Source organism: Sprattus sprattus (assembly GCF_963457725.1).
Source record: "Sprattus sprattus genome assembly, chromosome: 16".
NCBI lineage: Eukaryota > Metazoa > Chordata > Actinopteri > Clupeiformes > Clupeidae > Sprattus > Sprattus sprattus.
Genome location: NC_137914.1, coordinates 27,395,711 through 27,418,321, shown reverse-complemented (window position 1 = coordinate 27,418,321; position 22,611 = coordinate 27,395,711). Strand labels below are relative to the sequence as shown.

The 22,611-nt window shown below is 42.1% G+C and overlaps 1 protein-coding gene across 1 annotated transcript; it reads left to right on the top strand.

Annotated features, from left to right (window-relative positions):
* Nucleotides 1-1,516: 1,516 nt before the first annotated feature.
* Nucleotides 1,517-21,046, top strand: gas2l1 (growth arrest-specific 2 like 1; the record flags this gene model as incomplete). Its single annotated transcript, XM_080853871.1, has 5 exons — nucleotides 1,517-2,436; nucleotides 16,191-16,298; nucleotides 16,965-17,061; nucleotides 17,634-17,943; nucleotides 19,066-21,046. Exons 1-5 carry the CDS (start codon nucleotides 1,768-1,770, stop codon nucleotides 21,044-21,046), a joined length of 3,165 nt encoding a protein of 1,054 aa, XP_080709997.1. The 5' UTR covers nucleotides 1,517-1,767.
* Between the last annotated feature and the right edge of the window lie 1,565 nt (nucleotides 21,047-22,611).

Here is a 22,611-nt window from a genome sequence, read left to right as displayed (position 1 = left end):
AAGGTGTCTTAATGTTCCTAGTTACAGTTAAATTGAGAGGGACAGAGAAGAGGTTCCTTTGATTTGGCGCAGTTTAAAGACCCTATTATGATGTCATAATGGCCCAATGTAAGTCAATGGGAAAATTCAGATTCGTTTTTATTTAATATCTTAAAAAGTATAAAGTTTAGAAAAGTGAAAAATACATAGCATAAGTGTCCTTTACAAGACCTACGCGACAAAGTTTGAATGAAGTTTCTACGTTAAGCGGTTCGGGCTGAATTAATCGCAGAAAAAGGTAACAAGAAGAAGAAGAAGAAGAAGAAGAAGAAGAAGAAGAAGAAGAAGAAGAAGAAGCCTCGGAATAACAATACAGGGCATTTCATGCACTGTAATAATACAGTTATTTTCTGTAAAAAAAATAGAAATCCATGTAATTTGTCATTATTGGCATTATCCTTAAATTAGCAGTCGTGTTTTTAATTTATAGTTAACCTCCATTATTATACGTAGTTTTGTATACAATTTCACAAAACAGAAAACCACTGTAAAAATGTAGAGTTATTAACTGTAAAATTAGGTTGTTTTTTTTACAGTGTACCTCATCACACCATAAGTTATCATGAACATTCAAGGCAAAATAGTGTCAATAGATTGTTTGGGCAGCCTATAGGCTGTTCCTTGCTTTCATAAAATAGCTTCCCTCAGCCATCGAGAGAACCTGATTCAAGGTAAATGTTGACGCAGGATGCTCTCTTGCTGGTGCCATCGGACGCTCGATGGCTGCTGTGGGGCTTCTCAGGTAGGAGACAGGAACTGCACTTTCATCCCATTGGTACAGCTTGAAATGCGTTATCATCCCTTAAACACATAGGCCTAATAGTTTATTTTCGCCACCTACCAATAGTTATGGATTGGTAGAATATTCGAGTTTTTCTCTCCTTAATTTTTCTTTCTCGCAGATTTACCACAATGGCAGAGAATATCAGAGTTTCTTTATCGTAAATCTATACTTAAATCTCAGAGGATATCCGATTTGCCCGTAGATTTACGATTCAAGTCTGTGAAATTCTGAGTTTATTCTAGGAATATAAGCGCCCCTCTCCGAACTCCATTTATTTTTTAACCTCCAATGACCCTAATACACCGTCGTAGGTGGGTTTGGATTAAGTAGAGGTTATCTGGGCATGTGCGTCACTGTTCACGAAAGGCTGCACAGGGTTAACTTTTCTCTCCTCGCCTCCTCGCGCTTATCCTCTCATAATGAGATATGCCTGTGAGGAACACCGTTCAAGCCTGAAAGGGTTTGAATGTTGGGCGAGGAAAACGAAACACCCTTGATTTAAACGCCAGGAGGTCAATACCGACATGCATGTTATTCTTGTTTAACGCGTTGTTGCTTGGACTGCTCTGCCTAATTTTCAACATCTTCGGCAACCGTGGAAACGGCCTTGATAGGGGAGGCCTGCTTGGTTCTGGCTGTGGGATATACGAGGATGCTCGACACACTTAGGTTAAACAGTGTGGATAACGCTTTGATTTGGTTTTCATCATTTTATTAGTCGAGGATGAGACAGTCGTCATGTAACTCGAAATGTTTCTGTAGCCAGCATTATGCCGTTTCCACGCTACTTCGAGGGAGATCATTTCGGCTGTGAATAATGGCAAGTGTGTTAGCATTATATGGATTAGTCATGGTTATCAAATAGGTTTAATCAGACAATTTATGATATAAGGTAGGCTACATTAATTGACACTGGCAAGGAATAACCTTTTTTCGGTGACAACATGGCCGATCAGAGAAGTATACAGTCTGCCGCCTCTAAAAGTATACGCCCATTTAAATCAAGCGAGGAATATCTGTATGCCATGAAGGAAGATCTTGCGGAGTGGCTGAACATGTTGTACGACCTGGACAGTTCTGCAGAGACATTTATGGAGAGCCTGGAGACTGGATGTGCTCTTTGCCGTCATGCCAACAACGTAAACCGCGCAGCGCTAGATTTTACATCGTCCTTCCCAAAGACAGTACAGTCACTACGGATGCCAAAGAAAGATGTGTTTTTCCAATCTCGTAACGTCATACCAGGCTCTTTCCTGGCGCGGGACAACGTGTCAAACTTCATCGGATGGTGTCGTCAAGAGCTGGGAATCAAAGATGTGCTTATGTTTGAGACCAATGATTTGGTTGAGAAGTGTAATGAGAAGAATTTTGTGTTATGTCTGCTGGAAGTTGCGCGCCGCGGAGCCAAATTTGGAATGCTGGCCCCTATGTTGATTCAGCTCGAGGAGGAGATTGAGGAGGAGATTCGGGACCAGGAGAATTTAAGGGAACACAGTCCTCCCAGCAAAACGTTAAGTCGAAAAGAGAGTGTTGAAGACTTAGACCCACCTGTGTTGGACCACTGGCATCAGAAACAGAGAGTGCTGTGTGATATGCGCAACCTGGACGAGCTGGTGAGTAACCGAGTACAGTGGTGGGTCGAGTTAGCAAAAGCTGTAGGCTACTCAAGCAAAAGTATTGTTAACTGTAACTACAAATGTAAGAATGCCCAAAAAACAAAGTGTCAAAATTCTTGTGTAATAAACACAACATAACATGTGCACATTCAAGTATGAAATGATTAAATGTCTTTATGGCTGGCCTCACTCAATCTTGTAGGCCTATCAGAGGCCTCTCCGAAGGTGACATAAGTGACTCAGCAGGGCAGAGCAATGATGGATAAGCTAAGACTTTCTCTACACTAACGTCAACTTACCTAACGTTATAGTAACTAATATCAAGGTAAAGCCCATATTAAACTTCTTATACATTTATAGGTAGCCTACCACAATAACATAGGGTCTAATGAGAAAATGGTTCAATGACTAACGTTATCTTTAGTAACGTATTTGTAATGTCATAATGAAGTTACCTTGAATAAACAAAACCTTGAATGGTTACCTTTAATGCTTTAATTGTACGGGGGGCATTCCTATAGGTCTTAATGTGAAAGGGTCATTAGGTTTCCTCCGGTAGGACATGGGAGTCAATGGCAGCCCCTAGAACCATATGGTAACTTTTTGTGAAATTTGGCACACTCATTAAGGACAGTCCCTTCTTTATTCACACCAAGCTCACTCTAGCGCCACCAACAGGTCAAAGTTGGACTTTTGTAACACACGCAACTTTTGAACCGTATGACCGATTTTCAAAAACGAGGTACCATTGGATTCCCTGGATCAAGACAAATTAAACCCACCCCTTGGCGTCAATTTCCGGTTATATAGATTTTCCGCTATTTCCGGTTTTATCAAAAACCTTTGAAAGCCTACTCCTCCTACAATTTTTGGCAAATCTTCTTCAAAATCACCAGACATGATCTTCAGACCTAGCCTCACAAAAGTTACTTTTTAGAATTTTGATCCTCACAACCGTTTGTCCGGTACAGCCACTCAAATTCAGCAGAAAAGTCGCCAAACAGGAAGTGAGGTCATATCTTGGCAAATCTTTGACAAATCAACACCAAACTTGATATGTCACTGGAAGACACTACAACATGTTGCCATGTGCAAAGGCAACTTCATATCTTGAAAAGTGATTGATATAAAGCAAATTGGATAGATTGTTAACGCTAAAACAATGCTTTACACATCAACAGGTCAAAAAGTGATACTCTGATTGAATCACAAGTTCATGTGAAGACACTTGAGAATGTTTAGAACACAAATCTGAAAAAAATTTGACTGTAAGATGAAAAGTAGATTTTTGGTGAATATTTGAAATACGCATGCTTGGCTAATTGCTAGGGTGTTTCTCAAGTCTGCCTCTCTGCCCCTGCCCCTCTGGTCTTGCGCGCGTGTGCGCTCCAGATTCTCTCACACACACACACACACACACACAGGGACAGGGACAGGCTCCTTTGACACGCGCAAGCACACACACACATCATTTAAGGAAATTTAGGGATGACCACACCCCTTCTCACTCTTAGCTTGAAGCCATGGCCCTTGAGGATCTTCAAAGTAATGCATTTGAAATGTAATATCCCATTGGCAAGTCTGCAGCATGGATTTTTCTATACAGTGACAAATTGTCACAAAAATACATTTTTCCCTGGTTCGCAATGTCTGGAGGAGGAAACCGCCATCGCTGCTTGCAGCTATAATTTACATTCTTATTAGGGATGGGTATCGTTTGGGTTTTTTCCGATACCTGTACTTAACCGATACTTTTAAAACGATACCGGTTCTTAAACGGTGCCTGAACCGATACTTAAAAAAAAAGCACAAAACAAGGATTGACGACATTAAAGAAAGGCTTTTTTTTATTGCCAAGGCCAATTTTTTTCTTCAAATTGAACAATATATTAACTGTTTAAAGTATACTAGGCTCAAACTACAGCTTCAAACTATGAATATTAAATTAACTGTTAACAACAGTTTATAGTATGCTTAAATAAATATAAATAAATACAAAACACACACACACACTCTTTACAGACTACAGCTTCAAACTTATGAGCATATTTGCCTTTGGAGTCAAACATGTATTATTTAGTTTGCATTTATTTCATGAAATTTCACAACTTTCTGATTTGTCTATACCTAGCTATCTTTTCTATCTTGTTTAGTTAATCTTGTTACTTGAACACACCGAGTGCGTGAAAGTGTACTGCCCCTTTAAGAGACTATGGCACCGGTTGCTATAGGCTACAACCGGTACCTACCGTTTTAGTTTGCGGTTGCAGATCTGCCCAGGACTCTTGCCTTCTCTCCCCTCTTTACACGCAATTGTTTTGTTGCATTTGCTGCACGTTGCGGTGTTTGAATCTTTTTGTGCGAAACACAGCCACACTTTTGACCGTTTACCTTTCGCTATTTCTCTGTTAAAAGGTTGATGGTGAGCTGTTTGTGCTTGCGCTGTTAAATGCTGCCTGCTTCACTGTCATAAGACTGTTGCTATGAAAACACCAATGAGAGTGAGCGCCACAGGACAAAGTTAACATTGGGAGATGGGGCAGTTTTAAATGTGACCCACAAAATATGCCTGGCAACAAAATAAAAAAGAATTCATACAGATCATACTCATACAAACATACGCCACTCAGGTTACTGCTAGTTAGCTATCGCTAGTTTTCTACTGTTTTGGAACCAGCCTCCATGTTTCATGTTGCAACCTGAAATGATTCATGTTTATAAGACAACATTTTACGTACGTTTTGTTAATTTAGCTGCATGATATGTTACTGTTATTCATTTCAATCGGCTCAGGCACCGAAAGGAAGCACCGAAAATCTGCGTGACATTTCGGTCCGGTTTGTTCATTTAGCTGCATGATTTGTTGCTGTTATTTATTTAAATCGGCTCAGGCACCGAAAGTAAGCACCGAAATCTGTGTGACATTTCGGTCCGGGTAGGTACCGGTTGTATAGTCCCGGTGCCATATTGGTACCGGTTCTCGGTACCCAACCCTAATTCTTAGGTCTTAATGTAAAGGGTCATTCCTATAGGTCTTAATGTAAAGGGTCATTCATCATTCCTATAGGTCTTAATGTAAAGGGTCATTCCTATAGGTCTTAATGTAAAGGGTGATTCATCATTCATATAGGTCTTAATGTAAAGGGTCATTCATCATTCCTATAGGTCTTAATGTAAAGGGCCATTCCTATAGGTCTTAATGTAAAGGGCCATTCATCATTCATATACACTACCGTTCAAAAGTTTGGGGTCACTTAGAAATGTCCCTATTTTTCGAAAAAAAGCACTGTTTTTTTCAAAGAAGATGACATAAAATTAATCGGAAATACACTCTATACATTGTTAATGTGGTAAATGACTATTCTAGGTGGAAATATCTTGTTTCTTAATGAAATATCTACATAGGTGTATAGAGGCCCATTTCCAGCAACTATCACTACGGTGTTCTAATGGTACATTGTGTTTGCTAATTGTCTTAGAAGACTCATGGATGACTAGAAAACCCTTGAAAACCCTTTTGCAATTATGTTAGCACAGCTGAAAACAGTTTTGCTGGTGAGAGAAGCTATAAAACTGGCCTTCATCTGAGCTAGTTGAATATCTGGAGTATCACATTTTAATACTTTCAAAATGGCTTAAAAAAGATAACTTTCATGTGAAACTCGCCAGTCTATTCTTGTTCTTAGAAATGAAGGCTATTCCATGCGAGAAAATGCGAAGAAACTGAACTGGTCCTACAACGGTCCCTTCAGAGAACAGCAGAAACGGGCTCTAACCAGAGTAGAAAGAAGAGTGGGAGGCCCCGGTGCACAACTCAGCAAGAAGACAAGTATATTAGAGTGTCTAGTTTAAGAAATAGGTCCTCAACTGGCAGCTCACAGGTCCTCAACTGGCAGCTTTTTAAATGGTACACGCAAAACGCCAGTGTCACCTTCTACAGTTAAGAGGCGACTCTGGGATGCTGGCCTTATAGGCAGAGTGGCAAAGAAAAAGCTATATCTGAGACTGGCCAATAAAAAGAAAATATTAATATGGGCAAAACAACACAGACATTGGACAGAGGAAGATTGGAAAAAAGTGTTCTGGACGAATTTAACGTTTTAAGGGTGTTTGGATCATACAGAAGAACATTTGTGAGACGCAGAACAGGTGAAAAGATGCTGGAAGAGTGCCTTAAGCCATCTGTCAAGCATGGTGGAGGTAATGTGATGGTCTGGAGCTGCTTTGGTGCTGGTTAAGTGGAAGATTTGTACAAGGTAAAAGGGATTTTATATAGGGAAGGCTATCACTCCATTTTGCAACGCCATGCCATACCCTGTGGACAGCGCTTCATTGGAGCCAATTTCCTCCTACAACAGGACAATGACCCAAAGCGCACCTCCAAATTATGCAAGAACTAAACTCCTCAAAAAAAGTTCGGAAACATTTCTTCAGTCGATTATCCCTCCCCTTTAATAAAACTAATTGGTATTGTTTTGTATATCGTTGGAAAGCCTGATTAGTCACCTTTACAACGAGGTACAACTTGTAAGGATCGTGCATTCGTGGAATGAGCAACACAGCTAACCGTGTGGGTAGCGGCCCACATTTTTTTGCCAAAATCCTAAACAAAAGTTTGGAAACGTTTCTTCAGTCGATTTTCCCTCCCCTTTAATAATACCAATTGATATTGTATTGTGTATCGTTGGAAAGCCTGATTAGTCACCTTTACAACGAGGTACAACTTGTAAGGATCTTGCAATCGTGGAATGAGCAACACAGCTAACCGTGTGGGTAGTGGCCCAATTTTTTTTGCCAAAACCCCCTGCAATATTCTTCTGTTGGTATTCACTCTTGTTTTGAGTTACTTGGTGGATTTGATGATTCTCCCACAGTATTAAGAATAAAAAAACATATTGACCATTTTTACACTTTATTCATTTTATACTGTCAGGGACCTCAGTAGCATGTGGATCGTGCATTCGTGGAATGAGCAACACAGCTAACCGTGTGGGTAGCATCCCAAAAATGTTTGCCAAAATCCCCTGCAATATTCTTCTGTTGGAATTTAGTGAGATATCGGAATGACATTCTGGAGCCAATGGCAACCCCATATCTCCAGAATCTGGGACCTAACTCCATCCTCCAGGATGACAACGCTCGCCCCCACAGAGGCAGGATCATCACAGAGTACCTCAAGAACTTGGGAGTGGAGAGGATGGAAAGGCCTGCCGTGAGTCCAGACCTAAACCAAATTGAATACTTGTGGGATCTGCTTGGGCGTGCAGTACGTGCCAGAGTGACCAACGCAACCATGTTGGCTGACTTGCTACAAATTCTGGTTCAGGAATGGGATGCCATCCCACAGGAGGTGCCAAGCTGTTGTGGCTGCGTATGGATCTTCCACATGCTACTGAGGTCCCTGACAGTGTAAAATGAATAAAGTGTAAAAATGGTCAATATGTGTTGTTTTTTCCTTAATACTGTGGGAGAATCATCCAATCCACCAAACAACACAAAACAAGAGTGAATACCAACAGAAGAATATTGCAGGGGATTTTGGCAAAAAAATGTGGGCCGCTACCCACACGGTTAGCTGTGTTGCTCATTCCACGAAATCACGATCCTTACAAGTTGTACCTCGTTGTAAAGGTGACTAATCAGGCTTTCCAACGATATACAATACAATACCAATTGGTATTATTAAAGGGGAGGGATAATCGACTGAAGAAAAGTTTCCGAACTTTTTTTGAGGAGTTTATATAGAGAAGAAGGCAGCTCGTATGCTGTCTGTAATGGAGTGGCCAGCGCAGTCACCAGATCTCAACCCCATTGAGTTGTTGTGGGAGCAGCTTGGCCGTATGGTACGCAAGAAGTGCCCATCAAGCCAATCCAACTTGTGGGAGGTGCTTCAGGAAGCGTGGGGTGAAATTTCTACAGATTACCTCAAAAAATTAACATTAGAATGCCAAAGGTCTCCAATGCTGTATTTGCTGCATATGGACCCTTTTTTGACGAAAGCAAAGTTTGAGGAACAAAATTAATATTTCAAATAAAAAATCATTATTTCCAACCTTGTCAATGTCTTGACTATATTTTCTATTCATGTTGCAACTCATTTGATAAATACAAGTGTGAGTTTTCATTGAAAACCCCAAACTTTTGAACGTTGTGTAGGTCTTAATGTAAAGGGTCATTCATCTTTCCTATAGGTCTTAATGTACGTAAAGGGTCATTCCTATAGGTCTTAATGTAAAGGGTCATTCATCATTCTTATAGGTCTTAATGTAAATGCAAACAGGGAACGTCCCCAGGACGTTAACAGGACATTCGCAAGGTCCCCAATCGTCCCCAATCGGTCCCCCACAACGTTCGCTAGAGGACGTTACCAGAACGTTTTTGACGTTCGTAGAAAGTCTACCTTTGGTCCTTCTGTGACGTTCGCATGAGTCTTAAATCGGACTTTTAGGGAACATTATAATTTGGTCTCTCAGCACACGTCCCCAGGACGTCCTTCAAAAACGTCCCCGTTACCTTTACCTGTGGTCCTCATGCGTGACGTTCGCATGAGCCTTAAAACTGACTTTTAGGGAACCTTATAATTTGGTCTGTCAGCACACGTCCCCATTATGTCCTTTAAAATCGTCCCCGTAACCTTTACCTGCAGGTCCTCTGCGTGACGTTCGCATGAGCCTTAAGACGGACTATTAGGGAACGTTATAATTTGGTCTCTCAGCATACATCCCCAGGACGTCCTTTAAAAACGTCCCTGTAACCTTTACCTGTGGTCCTCTGCGGGTCGTTCGCATTCGGTCCTTCCAAAACGTCCCCTTGACGTCCTCTGATGGTTCAGAGAGAACCTCAACCTACATTTGAGGTTCCGCTAGAGAAAAATGTTTTTCATTTGCCCGACATTTTAATGATAAGCCAGCCAAATATCTATTTCTGCTTCTAAATTAGCCTATTGAAGTAAACTGACGGCCTGCGTAGCTTAAATAATAACATAATCAGGTAGTTTAGAATGCAACATGTTTATTTTCCTAAGTTTACAATGGGAAACAAAAACATTAATGATGATGTCTGATGCGCGTCCATAAGCGGCCTTTGCTCGCAACCTGCTGTGGCGTTAAAATGAGCGCCGCAGCATGGTCATTGCTCTGGGCCTCGTTTCCCGATAACGACGTATTTTAACGGCCTACGTGGATTTTTAAGACATAGTAGACTCAATAACACTTTCTACTTACGAGCGTTTCCCGAACATCATCTTAAAGTCAGGTGCACGAGCGCAACGTGCACGAGTTCTTAAGTATCTCTTAGGAGCTGTTTACGTCACGTTAACCTGTTTACGTTAATTGCTGTAAAATAAGCTAGCCTATGCGTGCATCGAACGTGCACTGTGCACTGAATTCGGGGCGGGGATAGTAATGCCATCTCCAGCAGAGTATTTAAACTGTGTTCCCATTGTAAGGACATTTATTACGATCTGTCTGAGAGTGGGCTGTCAAAGTTAGCATCATCAAAGTCATACAGTACAGTAGGCTATATACATTCAATAAAATTAACCTACATTTGAGTCCAACTGCATGACCATTCTTACCCTACACTTACCCTTACAATAAAGAAGTGATCCTATTTCAACCATAACTTCATTTAAAATAATTTCTTTCTTCATGACATTTAGTTTATAGTTTAGACAGCAACGTTGACATCTATATTCAACTGCATCCACTACATAATCTCAAACTTTATATGTTGGTAACTCTCCAAAAAGGCTACCATTAACACATTTCTTAATGAAAAGGAAACATGCATCACAACAATACTTCAGTGTAACCTGTACCTATGTGGAGTGCAAATATGTCTTGCCATTACACTACCCAACAGCTCTACGTCTGCTAACACTACAGAATGCATAATTCCTACGGGCACTGCACTTGTTTTGTATAGCCTAATCTTTATTTTCAAATACTCAATATTCTTTATTTCTATTTTGATGGGAATAGGCAGGTGAAACAATGACATTCTCATGATGTGCTATACACAGAAATATCGTTTGAACGCCCCTGGATAAGGTGTCGAGGGGGTTGAAGCGTACGTCATGCGTGACTGTATGAGCTATGAAACTAGCGATTTCAAAAAAGTTTCAATGAAGAACATGGTTGCAAATATATATGTATACAACTGTGTAGAGCACGAAACAAGCAGCTAGCTAGAAAGCTACCATATAAGCCAATGGAGTGGTGGCATAAGCGCTAATTGTGCCTTAAAACTACTGTTTGAAAGCTTCAGTTAAGACCTACATACTCTGCATCGGTCGCGTAGCACATTTCAGATCAAACGGCGTCATTATAAACATATAAAAAGTTGTGTAGATAGCTTTATTAATGTAAAATATTCCTCACTTCAAGTAGCCATGTTTTTTTTTTAAATTCCCCTTTCTTCCGAACGACGGCCGAACGACGCCCCTGGTGGATGGCATCGCTAGGTGTTAAGTTAAGTGTGAAGTTCGCTAAGTGTGAAGTTACTACTGGTCCTGACCACACGTAGAATTCTTCTCAGCGAAAGAACAATTTAAGCTAAGTGCGGCGTCGGGAAACTGCTCTGCAACGTAGGATCCCTCTTACGACCGATTTGAAGTGCTTTTTCGCGTTCGGGAAACGAGGCCCTGTTCAATGAGAGCAGAGATTCTTAAATTATTCGACCCTCTTGTGAATCCTTTGCGTCGCCTTTTCGCAGTGCTAACAGAACATTTTACTGTGACTATCAATTACCTCACACCTTAGCCAAGAGAACTTGTCACTCCATAACAAACGCCCGACATTTCGGCTTTTTCTCTGGTGATGCTGTTCGAACAAGGAGGGCTTCAGGTATTCAGTGTTTGGAAAGAATTCAAAATTTTGAACTAAGTTCACAGCTCCAATTTTCAAAATGCTGCGAGTGCGAGCTATAATTTTTCCAAATCTCTGTCTGCAATACCGCTCTCGGCTCCTATAGGCAACTTCGGCGCGCTCACGCACGGGCATAGACAGTATAACGCCCGACTCACATTGCTGCGTTGGAAGGCGTTGATGCGTCAGGGTTAACGCATCCCCATTCACTTTGCATGGGGTGACATCATCCTTTGCCGAACTGAATTGTGGCTCCGTTTGGTTCGCGTGCGTTGCGTTTCATGCTTTGCTCGCGACAAGAGTTGAAGAAGGTTTAACTTTTCAACAGGCAATGCATGCGTCAGCCAATCATATTGCCTTTCATGCATAACTGACAGCACAGGCACTAGCCAATCATATCCCGTATATGCTCACGTCTACAGAGCGGCAAACTAAAAAAAAAAACATGGCTGCCAAACTCCGTAGATGGTCGTATTTGTACCTACAAGTTGGTTGTTTGACTTTTTTTTGGTTAGATTTTTTAAAAGTTACCGAGAAATAGACACTTTACAATGTAAAAACCCCTTTATTGTAACTGAGAAATACGTATCATAGGATTTGCGAGGTGTCTGAGCACACTGTCTAATGATGGGTTAGGGTTAGCATGCTACTACTCACAGGGTAAAAGCCTACTAGTGACCTGATTGGTTTGTTGACCTGTCAATCTCACTATAACGTCTCCGTTATCAACAGAACCGCATGCGCCAGACTCCTCCTCCACCGTCCGTTGCATCAACGCCTTCCAAAGCAACAATGTGAGTCGGGCGTAATGAAATTAAACTCGTTCAGACGAAACACTGCAGGTATTACAGGTTCATCCTCGTCAGACGGTTTACCCTCATCAGTTGTGTTTGGCCTCTGAAAAAAAAGCTTTTAAGGATAGTCTGCTTGGCCATGTTGGATCACTCAGTTCGCTCCTTATTTGAAACCGAGGGTTTGCGCTTTATTTAAAATGCAGCATATGCTTGTTGTTAAATAACTTTCTAACGGCATATTAGCCTGTTCCTTTAAAACATAATAAGGGCAGTGCACGTTTGCTTTATAGGCCTAAATATTAGGGTTGTTGTCAAATCCAGATTGTGTTTGCAAGACAGGATTTTTAAGAAATTCCAATCAGACAATTTGACCGGTGAGCGTTCTGTTGCAGCATCTTTGAAGGCCTGTGGAAAGCTCAATGTTAAAGCTAGAGACTTGATAGACCTTCCTATGAATGCATTGTATTGGAATCATGCAGACATTACATTTATAGCACAGATCAGTAGAGAAGCATTCATATTTATTTTATTTCATCATTCTTAGTTTGGCTAGTTATTCTGCCTCCCTGCCCGCACGTCCGTGACGTGCCATGGATGTTAATTAAAAAAGGAATCATTACGGAAAACCCTCAATGCCTAGTGACTGAGATCGCTACAATATGCTTTTCCTCAAACCCTCGGAAAAAATGACTAAGTTTGTTGGCTGTCTCACACTGTGATAAACGTGTTAAAGTGACAAAATGGTAATCAGACAGTGTTAGTACACTAGGTAGCGAAGTGGTTTAGTAATAGGAAGGTTAATTAAAAGTGGTTTAGTAATAGGAAGGTTAAAGGTTCAATTCCCATGCCTCGAAATCAAGTTTGTAAGCGCGTGTGTGTCTGTGTGTCTGTCTATGTATATCATATGAAATGTGTAATACAAATGAACTTGAACTTGTGTGTGTGTGCGCCCTGTAAGCAAAATGACGGCTCCGCGATCTATTAGTATTTTATTTTCTTCATTTAGCTCAGCAAAAACGGTCGTGCCTGTTACGTTCGCGGTGCGTCCTTGAATAACGTCCCCAGGACGTCTAAAACACGTTTCCCAGAAGTCACCACAATGCCCTCAGGACGTTCCTGCAACTTCCTGCAGAACGTCCCCAGGACCTATAGAAACATGTTTTCCAGACCTCACCGCAATGTCCTAGGGACGTTCTTGCAACGTCCTGCAGAACGTCCCCAGAACCTATAGAAACACGTTCCCCAGACGTAACCACGATGCCCTCGGGACGTACTTGCAACGTCCTGGATAACGTCCCCAGGACCTATAGAAAACGTTTCCCAGTTGTCACCGCAACGTCCTCAGGACGGTCTTGGAACGTCGTGCAGAACGTCCTTGAGTTGTCAAGGGAACCATACACATTTACGTTTTTAGAATGTTCAGAGAGACCATTACAGGACGTCGAGGGGACGTCATTTTGCTTACAGGGATTCCTATAGGTCTTAATGTAAAGGGTCATTCCTATAGGTCTTAATGTAAAGGGTCATTCATCTTTCCTATAGGTCTTAATGTAAAGGGTCATTCCTATAGGTCTTAATGTAAAGGGTGATTCATCATTCATATAGGTCTTAATGTACGTAAAGGGTCATTCCTATAAGTCTTAATGCAAAGGGTCATTCATCATTCCTATAGGTCTTAATGTAAAGGGTCATTCATCATTCCTATAGGTCAATGTAAAGGGTCATTCATCATTCCTATAGGTCTAAATGTACGTAAAGGGTCATTCCTATAGGTCTTAATGTAAAGGGTCATTCATCATTCATATACGCCTTAATGTACGTTAAGGGTCATTCCTATAGGTCTTAATGTAAAGGGTCATTCATCATTCATATACGCCTTAATGCACGTTAAGGGTCATTTCTATAGGTCTTAATGTAAAGGGTCATTCATCATTCATATACGTCTTAATGTAAAAGGTCATTCATCATTCCTATCTGGTCTGGAAAGTGCAATGATTTTCACACCCCCATGCAGCCCATGTTTTCCACCTTATGTATTGCGACTGACTTCCTCAGATTTCCACTGTCAGGTGTCTTGGTTGAATATAGTTGTGCCGTTGACATACAAACCAAACTAGAGGCCAATGTTTATGGAACCAAAGCAGTTGTCATTTTAAAGGCTAGAGTACATTTTTAATCTTAAATATAATGTAGTGAAGGGCATTCTGCATTAGAACTGCTCCTACAAGTACAATTTATGGAAAAAAGTACATTTAATGAGTAAAGGTAAGGCGTTACTTCCCACCTACATGTAAGCATGGTGATATGTATATCATATATAAACATACTTAAACATTGACAGGCGCAATTTCTAAATCATTTAAAAATTATAATTGTCGCTTCTACCTATTCAATTGATCATCACAAAGTAGAATTCATACGATGAAGACCTAAGATGATATAGCCATATAACAAAAGATGCATTTCTGCAAGAAAATACAAGGTGTGATTGATCAGCGGTAACATACACTGCGTTCCACATTGTTATGCAAATTGGATTTAGGGGTCATAAACATTAATTTTTTTGTTTTTCAATTAAAGTCATGGGTGGTTTTGTGTCTCAGGGCTAATTGAATGATTGATTTCAATCTCAGACACCTGAGATAATTAGTTTGTCAGGTGAGCCCAATCAAAGGAAAACTACTTAAGAAGGATGTTCCACATTATTAAGCAAGCTACATGTTTCAGGCAAAATGGGGAAGAAAAAGGATCTCTCTGCTGCTGAAAAGCGGCAAATAGTGCAATACCTTGGTCAAGGTATCACAACATTGGATATTTCCAAAAGAATTGCGCATGATCATCGGACGGGGAAGAAATTTGTCACTGATTCACAGGACAAGTGGGTATGTTCAGACAAAGGCAAGATATGGAATATTTCTGCCAAACAAATGTGTAGGGTCAAGAGAGCAGCCACTAAAATGCCATTGAATAGCAGCAAACAGGTGTTTGAAGCCGCTGGTGCCTCTGGAGTCTCGCAAACTTCAGGATGTAGGATGCTCAAGAGGTTTGCAAGTGTCCTTAAACCGTATTCGGCCACCCCTAAACCCAGCTCACGTATGTGAGCTCTTGTATGTGTGTTCTTGTATTGTTTGTTCAGCAACATTCTGTCACAATTTCCTGTGCACTGCTTTTATTCCCATGTCTAGTTCATGCGTTTACTGTTAGTAATCCTTTACTACTACTGAGCATGTTCTCGAGGAAATACATCTCTAGTTCCCTTTATCATTGCCGATTACCTTATTTGAAACAGCAAAACACATCAGCAGTACGACATACAGCAGTACACCCTGCAGAGAGGGAGACGGAGGAACAATAGCAATCATGTAGAGTGCTAGGTGTGTTTGGTCTGTGTTAAACAGCATTTCCCAAATTAGTCAATGAAATTGTGTCGTCTTAGACAGTTATAGTTTATAAGTCAAAGGAGTGTGCATGTGTGTGAAATTTGTACATGAACATGAAGGGGGCAACCGTTTTAATATGTCAGGGTTTAGTTTTCATTTAAGGTCACCTGTCAGACAAGGTCAATTCCACGGTCAAAATATGGGGTGTGGTGATATTTGACTTGCTATAATGGGACCATTGTTAGCTGAGTTATGTCGATTTCTATTGGCCACCCCCACCCTTTTCTAAGGGGGAAGGGGGTGGGGGGGCGTGTATCCCAGGAACAAGAGGAGCAATTGCTTTTTAGCCACGATGAACCTAAAAGCACATTTCTTTGAGGCGGGGTGTGATTTAACCCATCGCTGTGCTACCTCGGCTCTGGCTCATTTCAAATGCAAAGCCTTTCTGGTTCAATGTATGTTTATTTAGCACTTCACTTCATCTTTTATATAATTGTATTGCCCTAATTCAAGATAACAGATAACTTATATACAAAATATACAAAACACATTCCACTGAAGGAGATTCTTCTAATATTAGGTCCATATGTTATTCAATAGAGTTATCGGCAGTAGTTTCAGTGATGGTATGTGGATGGTAAATTCAGAGTGAGTAGTGCATTACTCTTTAACTGTATATTATCACTGCAGCTATATTTTGTTTTCAACAGGTCTGTGAGATTTTGGGCCAGTGCTCTTGTCCCAACCAGTTCCCCATGAGCAAAGTTTCAGAGGGGAAATATAAAGTTGGTGACTCCAGTGCTCTTATCTTCATCAGGGTAAGAACTCCTGTATTTTCCATTGTAAACTCAGTTGGTCAGACATTGAATGCTAATCCAAGTTGCTCTGAAGAATTACATAAAGGGGATTTTTTTTTGCGGGAACAATACCAAAGGGGAAATGTTTTTCTGTGTTTCAAATGTTATACCTAGTGAGCTGATTTAGATCAGAGAATGATTGTTTGCCTTCCAGGCAGGCTGTCTGTCCCCATACCAATGTCTTGCTGAAGGGCCTACGACACCAAACTCCAACCTGTAGCATAAACACAGATAGTGGTGAGACATGTCCTGGCCTGGCAGTGTGACACATTTGAGATGATCTTCTCTGAGAGTCACTACATGCCTCTCCTGCCATGAAAGTGTCTTCACCGCAAAAACTATAGGCCACACAGGCACCAAACTTGGTATAAACTGTAGGTTGACCTGGCAAGGTTCTCAACATTTGTAAATACCTTTGCATCATGGATGTGCAGCCGACAAATCTGCAGCAACTGCGTGATGCTATCATGTCAAAGCACCTTGTTGAATCTATGCCACGGGGAATTAAGGCAGTTCTGAAGGCAGAAGGGCTGAAGGCAAGGTGTACCTAATAAAGTGTCCGGTGAGTGTATGATAGTGTGCTGATAGACGTGTATAATTCTTCTTCTTTGCTCTGTTGTCCTCCAGGTCCTGCGGACTCATGTGATGGTTCGTGTAGGGGGGGGCTGGGACACACTAGAGCACTACCTGGACAAACATGATCCTTGCCGCTGCACTGCTTTTGGTGAGCACAGGTCATGATGACCTTTTGACCTCATCTGTAGCCATGTAGGCACCTGCACAGAATAGTGGTCATGTACTTGGTGCAGGTGTCTAGTGCAGCAACTTTGGAAAGTGGTGTATGAGTTCATTTTGATGGCTGTATTTGCATCATAAATGTGAGGCTGAACTATACTATATAGAATTATACAGTCTGCTTGAGCCCTCAAGACATTTTCATCATGTGCAGATAATTCAATTCAAATACATCTAAATAAACTGTGAAAATGTTGTGTGAATACAATTGAGTTGTTAACAATTGACAAACAGAGCAACAAACATAATTAGGGGAGGGTAGGTATGATGACCATAACCAATTTTACAAGTTATGTGGGAATTGTTCCAGATGTTAATGACTTGGCATGGCCCTAATATGTTCAAGTTAATTGTTAAAATTGTTCCTTTTATACGATAGGGCCTTACTTTGTAGGTGAAATAATATGCACACGGGTCTGCTTTCCATGACGTTTTCTGTTTGTTATTGATTGCCCAATAATTAGTTTGATTAAATTTCATTCTGTGCTTTTTTGTTGGCAGCTCACCGCTATCAGCAGGCTAAAGCTAGTGGGCAGGGTTCCCACAGCAAGTCCTCCAGTGCCCACTCCTCCCGTTCCACTAGCCCTGGGCCTCACTGGCGAAATGAAAGTGCTGCTTCCAAGACCTCAGAGCGACATTCTTTGGAACCCTCTGGAAGCTCCTCCTCATCTCTATCCCGACAGGGACGCTCCCACCATCCTTCCCTTTTCACAGAGAGGGAGTCCAGTACCGGTCGTACTGCTCGTACACCCGCACTTTTGTCACGGCCAAACCGGGACCACTCTGAGCCTCGCCATTTCAAGCCTTTCAGGTGTGTGTGTGTGTGTGTCTGCACGTTTATTTTCTTGCATTCATATATTTATTGCAGGCTAAGAAAGTTATTTTTTTAGTTCAGGAATGTTAGAAAAGGTTTCATGTGCCAAATGCTCAATACCTCCCCCCTCCTGCCCCTCCCTCTCCCTATCTCTCTACCAGTGAAGTTCATGAACAGTAGTGCATTAGTGTGTGTACATGTACAGTAGTGCATTAGTGTGTGTACGATGGAAGGAGTGCATTAGTGTGTGTACATGTACAGTAGTGCATTAGTGTGTGTACATGTACAGTAGTGCATTAGTGTGTGTACGATGGAAGGAGTGCATTAGTGTGTGTACATGTACAGTAGTGCATTAGTGTGTGTACACGTACAGTAGTGCATTAGTGTGTGTACATGGAAGGAGTGCATTAGTGTGTGTACATGTACAGTAGTGCATTAGTGTGTGTACATGTACAGTAGTGCATTAGTGTGTGTACGATGGAAGGAGTGCATTAGTGTGTGTACATGTACAGTAGTGCATTAGTGTGTGTACGATGGAAGGAGTGCATTAGTGTGTGTACATGTACAGTAGTGCATTAGTGTGTGTACATGTACAGTAGTGCATTAGTGTGTGTACGATGGAAGGAGTGCATTAGTGTGTGTACATGTACAGTAGTGCATTAGTGTGTGTACATGTACAGTAGTGCATTAGTGTGTGTACGATGGAAGTAGTGCATTAGTGTGTGTACATGTACAGTAGTGCATTAGTGTGTGTACGATGGAAGGAGTGCATTAGTGTGTGTACATGTACAGTAGTGCATTAGTGTGTGTACGATGGAAGGAGTATATTAGTGTGTGTACATGGAAGGAGTATATTAGTGTATTTACATGGAAGGAGTATATTAGTGTGTTTACATGGAAGGAGTGCATTAGTGTGTGTACATGGAAGGAGTGCATTAGTGTGTGTACGATGGAAGGAGTGCATTAGTGTGTGTTCAATGGGTGCAGCTGCAGCCTCAGAGGGAAGATCACATACAGTGACAAATAGTTAAAGAAATGTTGCTAAAAAGTACTGAAACACATTTTGTCTGAATTTCAGCAATCTCATGCCTCTTTCATTTCTCTTCCTCTGTCTCTCAGGAGTAAAGAATCCTTAGTGCCGGTGACACGCAGGCTATCTGGTGGTAGTGACTCGTCGACAGCCTCTTCCAAAGGCAGTTGTGGTCTACAGCGTGCAGGCGGGGAGGACGTGGTTCTGCTTGTCAATCGCAGGGAGGGACGGCATCTGATTGAAAGGGTTGGTGGACAGGATGAGTTGGCTGCTCTGCAGCCTCCTCAGACACGTACAAGAAACCTTTCTCGAGAGCGCTTCGCACAGTCATCCCAAACCCCCCTTCAACACAGCCCACGTCATGTGTATGCAGAGGGCTATCGAACCACCACCTATCAGAATGATTCTCCGTGCCCTAATAGTCCGTATCATCTCCCAATCACTGACTCTCCTAGTCAGGATAAGGTGCGGTCTTCCTGTGGTGACATCAGCCCAGGGGCCGAGAGCTGGGAGAGCTGGGAGGACTTGCGGTCCAGGCAGGCAACATGCACGCATGGTGGTTACTCCAGGAGACAGACCTCCAATTCTGCCTCCAGTGGCCAAGTCAGAGGAGCTTCCTGTAATAGGAGTGGAAGCCCTGCAAAGAAGGGATTGGTGACCCCCCGTCCCCCAGCATCTCCCTCTATTGGCAGGAGTAGACTGCTCCCCCCTATGTCCCAGCCTGGACGACATTCTCCACAGTCCTCCTATCGCTCTTCCCATCATCACCACAATCATCCTCCACGATCCCCGCGTTCCCAAGGCTCCCGTACATCTTCACGCCCCCAGAGGAGTAGGTCAAACCCAAGGCCCTCTCTTCAGACTGAATCCCAGGATGAAACATCTGGACTGGGTTACAGCTTACAGCATCTTCCCCGCTTGGATCCCCAGAAGGAAGAAGACATGTACCGCAGCTTTGAAGAAGAGTATCTGATCAACACCCAACAGCTGTCCGGGCCTGGCCCACACAGAGGTACAGTGGGGAAGGACATTCTTCCAGTTCCCCCACAGCTCGAGGATCAGCCCTTCACCCTGTGTGCCCTTCCCAAACCAGCCTCAGGGGATTTGAGTGTGACAAAGTCAGCCTCCTCCTCCACCTCCTCTCTAAATGATAGGGGGAAAGTGTTTGGACTATTGCCAGACCTGAAAGACGTCAAAAGGACTAAACAGTCGTGTGTCCTGAATGACCCAACCACCTTCTTTCAGAACCCGAGCGTGGAAATGCTCTCTGAGAGCCAACAGTGGAGTGGCTGTGGCAGAGGTCTAAAGCGACTGCCTTCAATTTCCAGTTTAATGAAAGATTGTGATGTGGGATTTAATCACTCCCAGCACCTGTCCCAAGCAGCTCTTGCACCTAGACCAATGAATGGCTCTCTGGGTCTACACCACAGGCCAACAGAGATGTTGTTGAATGGACACCCAGACCTGTCAAACGGCAGGGATGTGGAAGCAGATGTCTGTCTAGAGGAACTCACTTCAGACAAGCCTTATGATTTGGATCACAACCCCAACGATGATCTCCCACTTCTTACTTGCCCCTCGCCCGTACCAATGCTCACTGACGACTCCTTGTTACAGGACTCATCCATATGCTTCAGTGAGCCACCCTCAGGCAGCATCACCAGCCCAGCCCACTCCCTGGCCAATGGTGACGTGGAGGATGCAGCAGTCCTGCGGGCCAGGAGGGGGCAGAAGAACACAGAGTGGATGCCCTCCATTTCTAAAATGAAGCTGAGACCACGAGTCCGGCCACGTACTGACAACCGGCCAGAGAATAGTCCCTCTCGCATCCCTACCCCTGTTGGCAAAAGAGACAAAGAGCAACAGCAACACCAAACCAGTCCGCCCCCCTTGGACACGCCAGCAGAGTTTCCTCACTTCTCTCACTCCAATGAATTTTCACCCTCGAGAAAAGTGCTCCACCAGGCAATCTCAGACCTGATTCATCCTCAGTCCTGCTCTCCAAGCTTGGGCCCCAGGGACTGCTCGTATTCCCCTCAGTCCAGCCTGGATACAGAGGCATGTATGTAGCAGAATTAGTTGGAGGCAATGAGCATTTTCGGTATGCTGTCTTTGGCAATCTTAATTTTGCTGTCTTGTCTCTAGGGTGTTCTTTGTTAAGAGAAAATAAGTTTATATTCGGAGAAGACATGAAATAAGCTGCTTGACCATCTCTGAATGAAAGTATTGTATTTTAGCATCAGAAAAAAAGCGATGGTGTATTGTAGTGATGAGCTGCACAATCAAAAGAAGCAACAAGCACTTTCGACAACTATGTCTTTGTCCGAATGTTGGAATGGTTTGACAGGGTGTCAGACTACCAGGTGTCGCAGTTCATGAATAGTTTTGTTTTGTATGTTTTTTTGTTATTTACTTTACGACTGAGTTTAAAAAACACCTTTATTATACAATATATGTAATGCACTCTTCTGGGTCTCACATGTAATCATCGTTGTGACTGTTGCTTTGTCCAAGGTGCAATATGTAGTGCTTGTTGTCAAAAAGGAACATGTGTATAGACTTACCATGATGCAATTCCAGATGGACAGGGAAACTCTCATATCGCTATGCAGCTTGATCCTTTGCTTAAGGTTTTTTTTTTCAAACACATTTTTTTATGCATTTGTCAAGGCCACAGAAATGTAAAAAAGAAAAAGGTAATAAAAGGACTGAAACGGAGAAAAAAATGCAGTGAAATACTGGAAACACAATTTGTATTATGCCTTCATAATTAAGTCATGTTAAGTCATTTTTGTTGTGAAATAAAAACAACTGTTATTGGACCTGTAAACAACAATTTGTACAAATATGTACTGCTAAAACCAAGCATTATACACTCCACATAGAGTACACAGGACCCTGGGTGGGTTCAGTCTACTCACCATAGAGTACACAGGACCCTGGGTGGGTTCAGTCTACTCACCATAGAGTACACAGGATCCTGATTGGGTTCAGCAGGGGTCGTCTACGCTCTTCTACTGAAGGAATAGTGTGTGTGGCTATTTGCATTTTTAAATGAATGATGTGGTGGGGTACACAATGTTCTAAAATGAATGATGTGGTGGGGTACACAATGTTCTAAAATGAATGATGTGGTGGGGTACACAATGTTCTTGCACCAACACCCCATGATCCAGCCTTGGGCAAAAGCAGTGGTCATTTCTGCTGATGATGGATCATACGGCTACAAGGCTGCCACCTCTGCCGACTCTGACATTGATGACAACTGGCATCACAATCATTTGAATGAATTTACAGAGAATGGATGTAACGTTAGGACCGCTTACATAGTTTAATTAAAACACAAAGAGACACAGCATTAATAAAGTTATGAATTGCGTTCCAAATGATAAGGCAAACACAAATAAAAATGGGCTTTGCTTACCACTCTACCTTTTCATTTTCAAGTTCACATATATGGAACCAAATCGCAAGCATACTAGTATTACCAACTGTTCAAAGTTGGAGCTATATTTATGAAAGTACCAATAGGACAAGAAGAAGGAATGATATGATGCTTTGAATTTTCATCCAAATTGGAAGAAAAGATAGGTAGGCCTTACTATCTGTAGACACCTACAAGTGGAAATAATTTC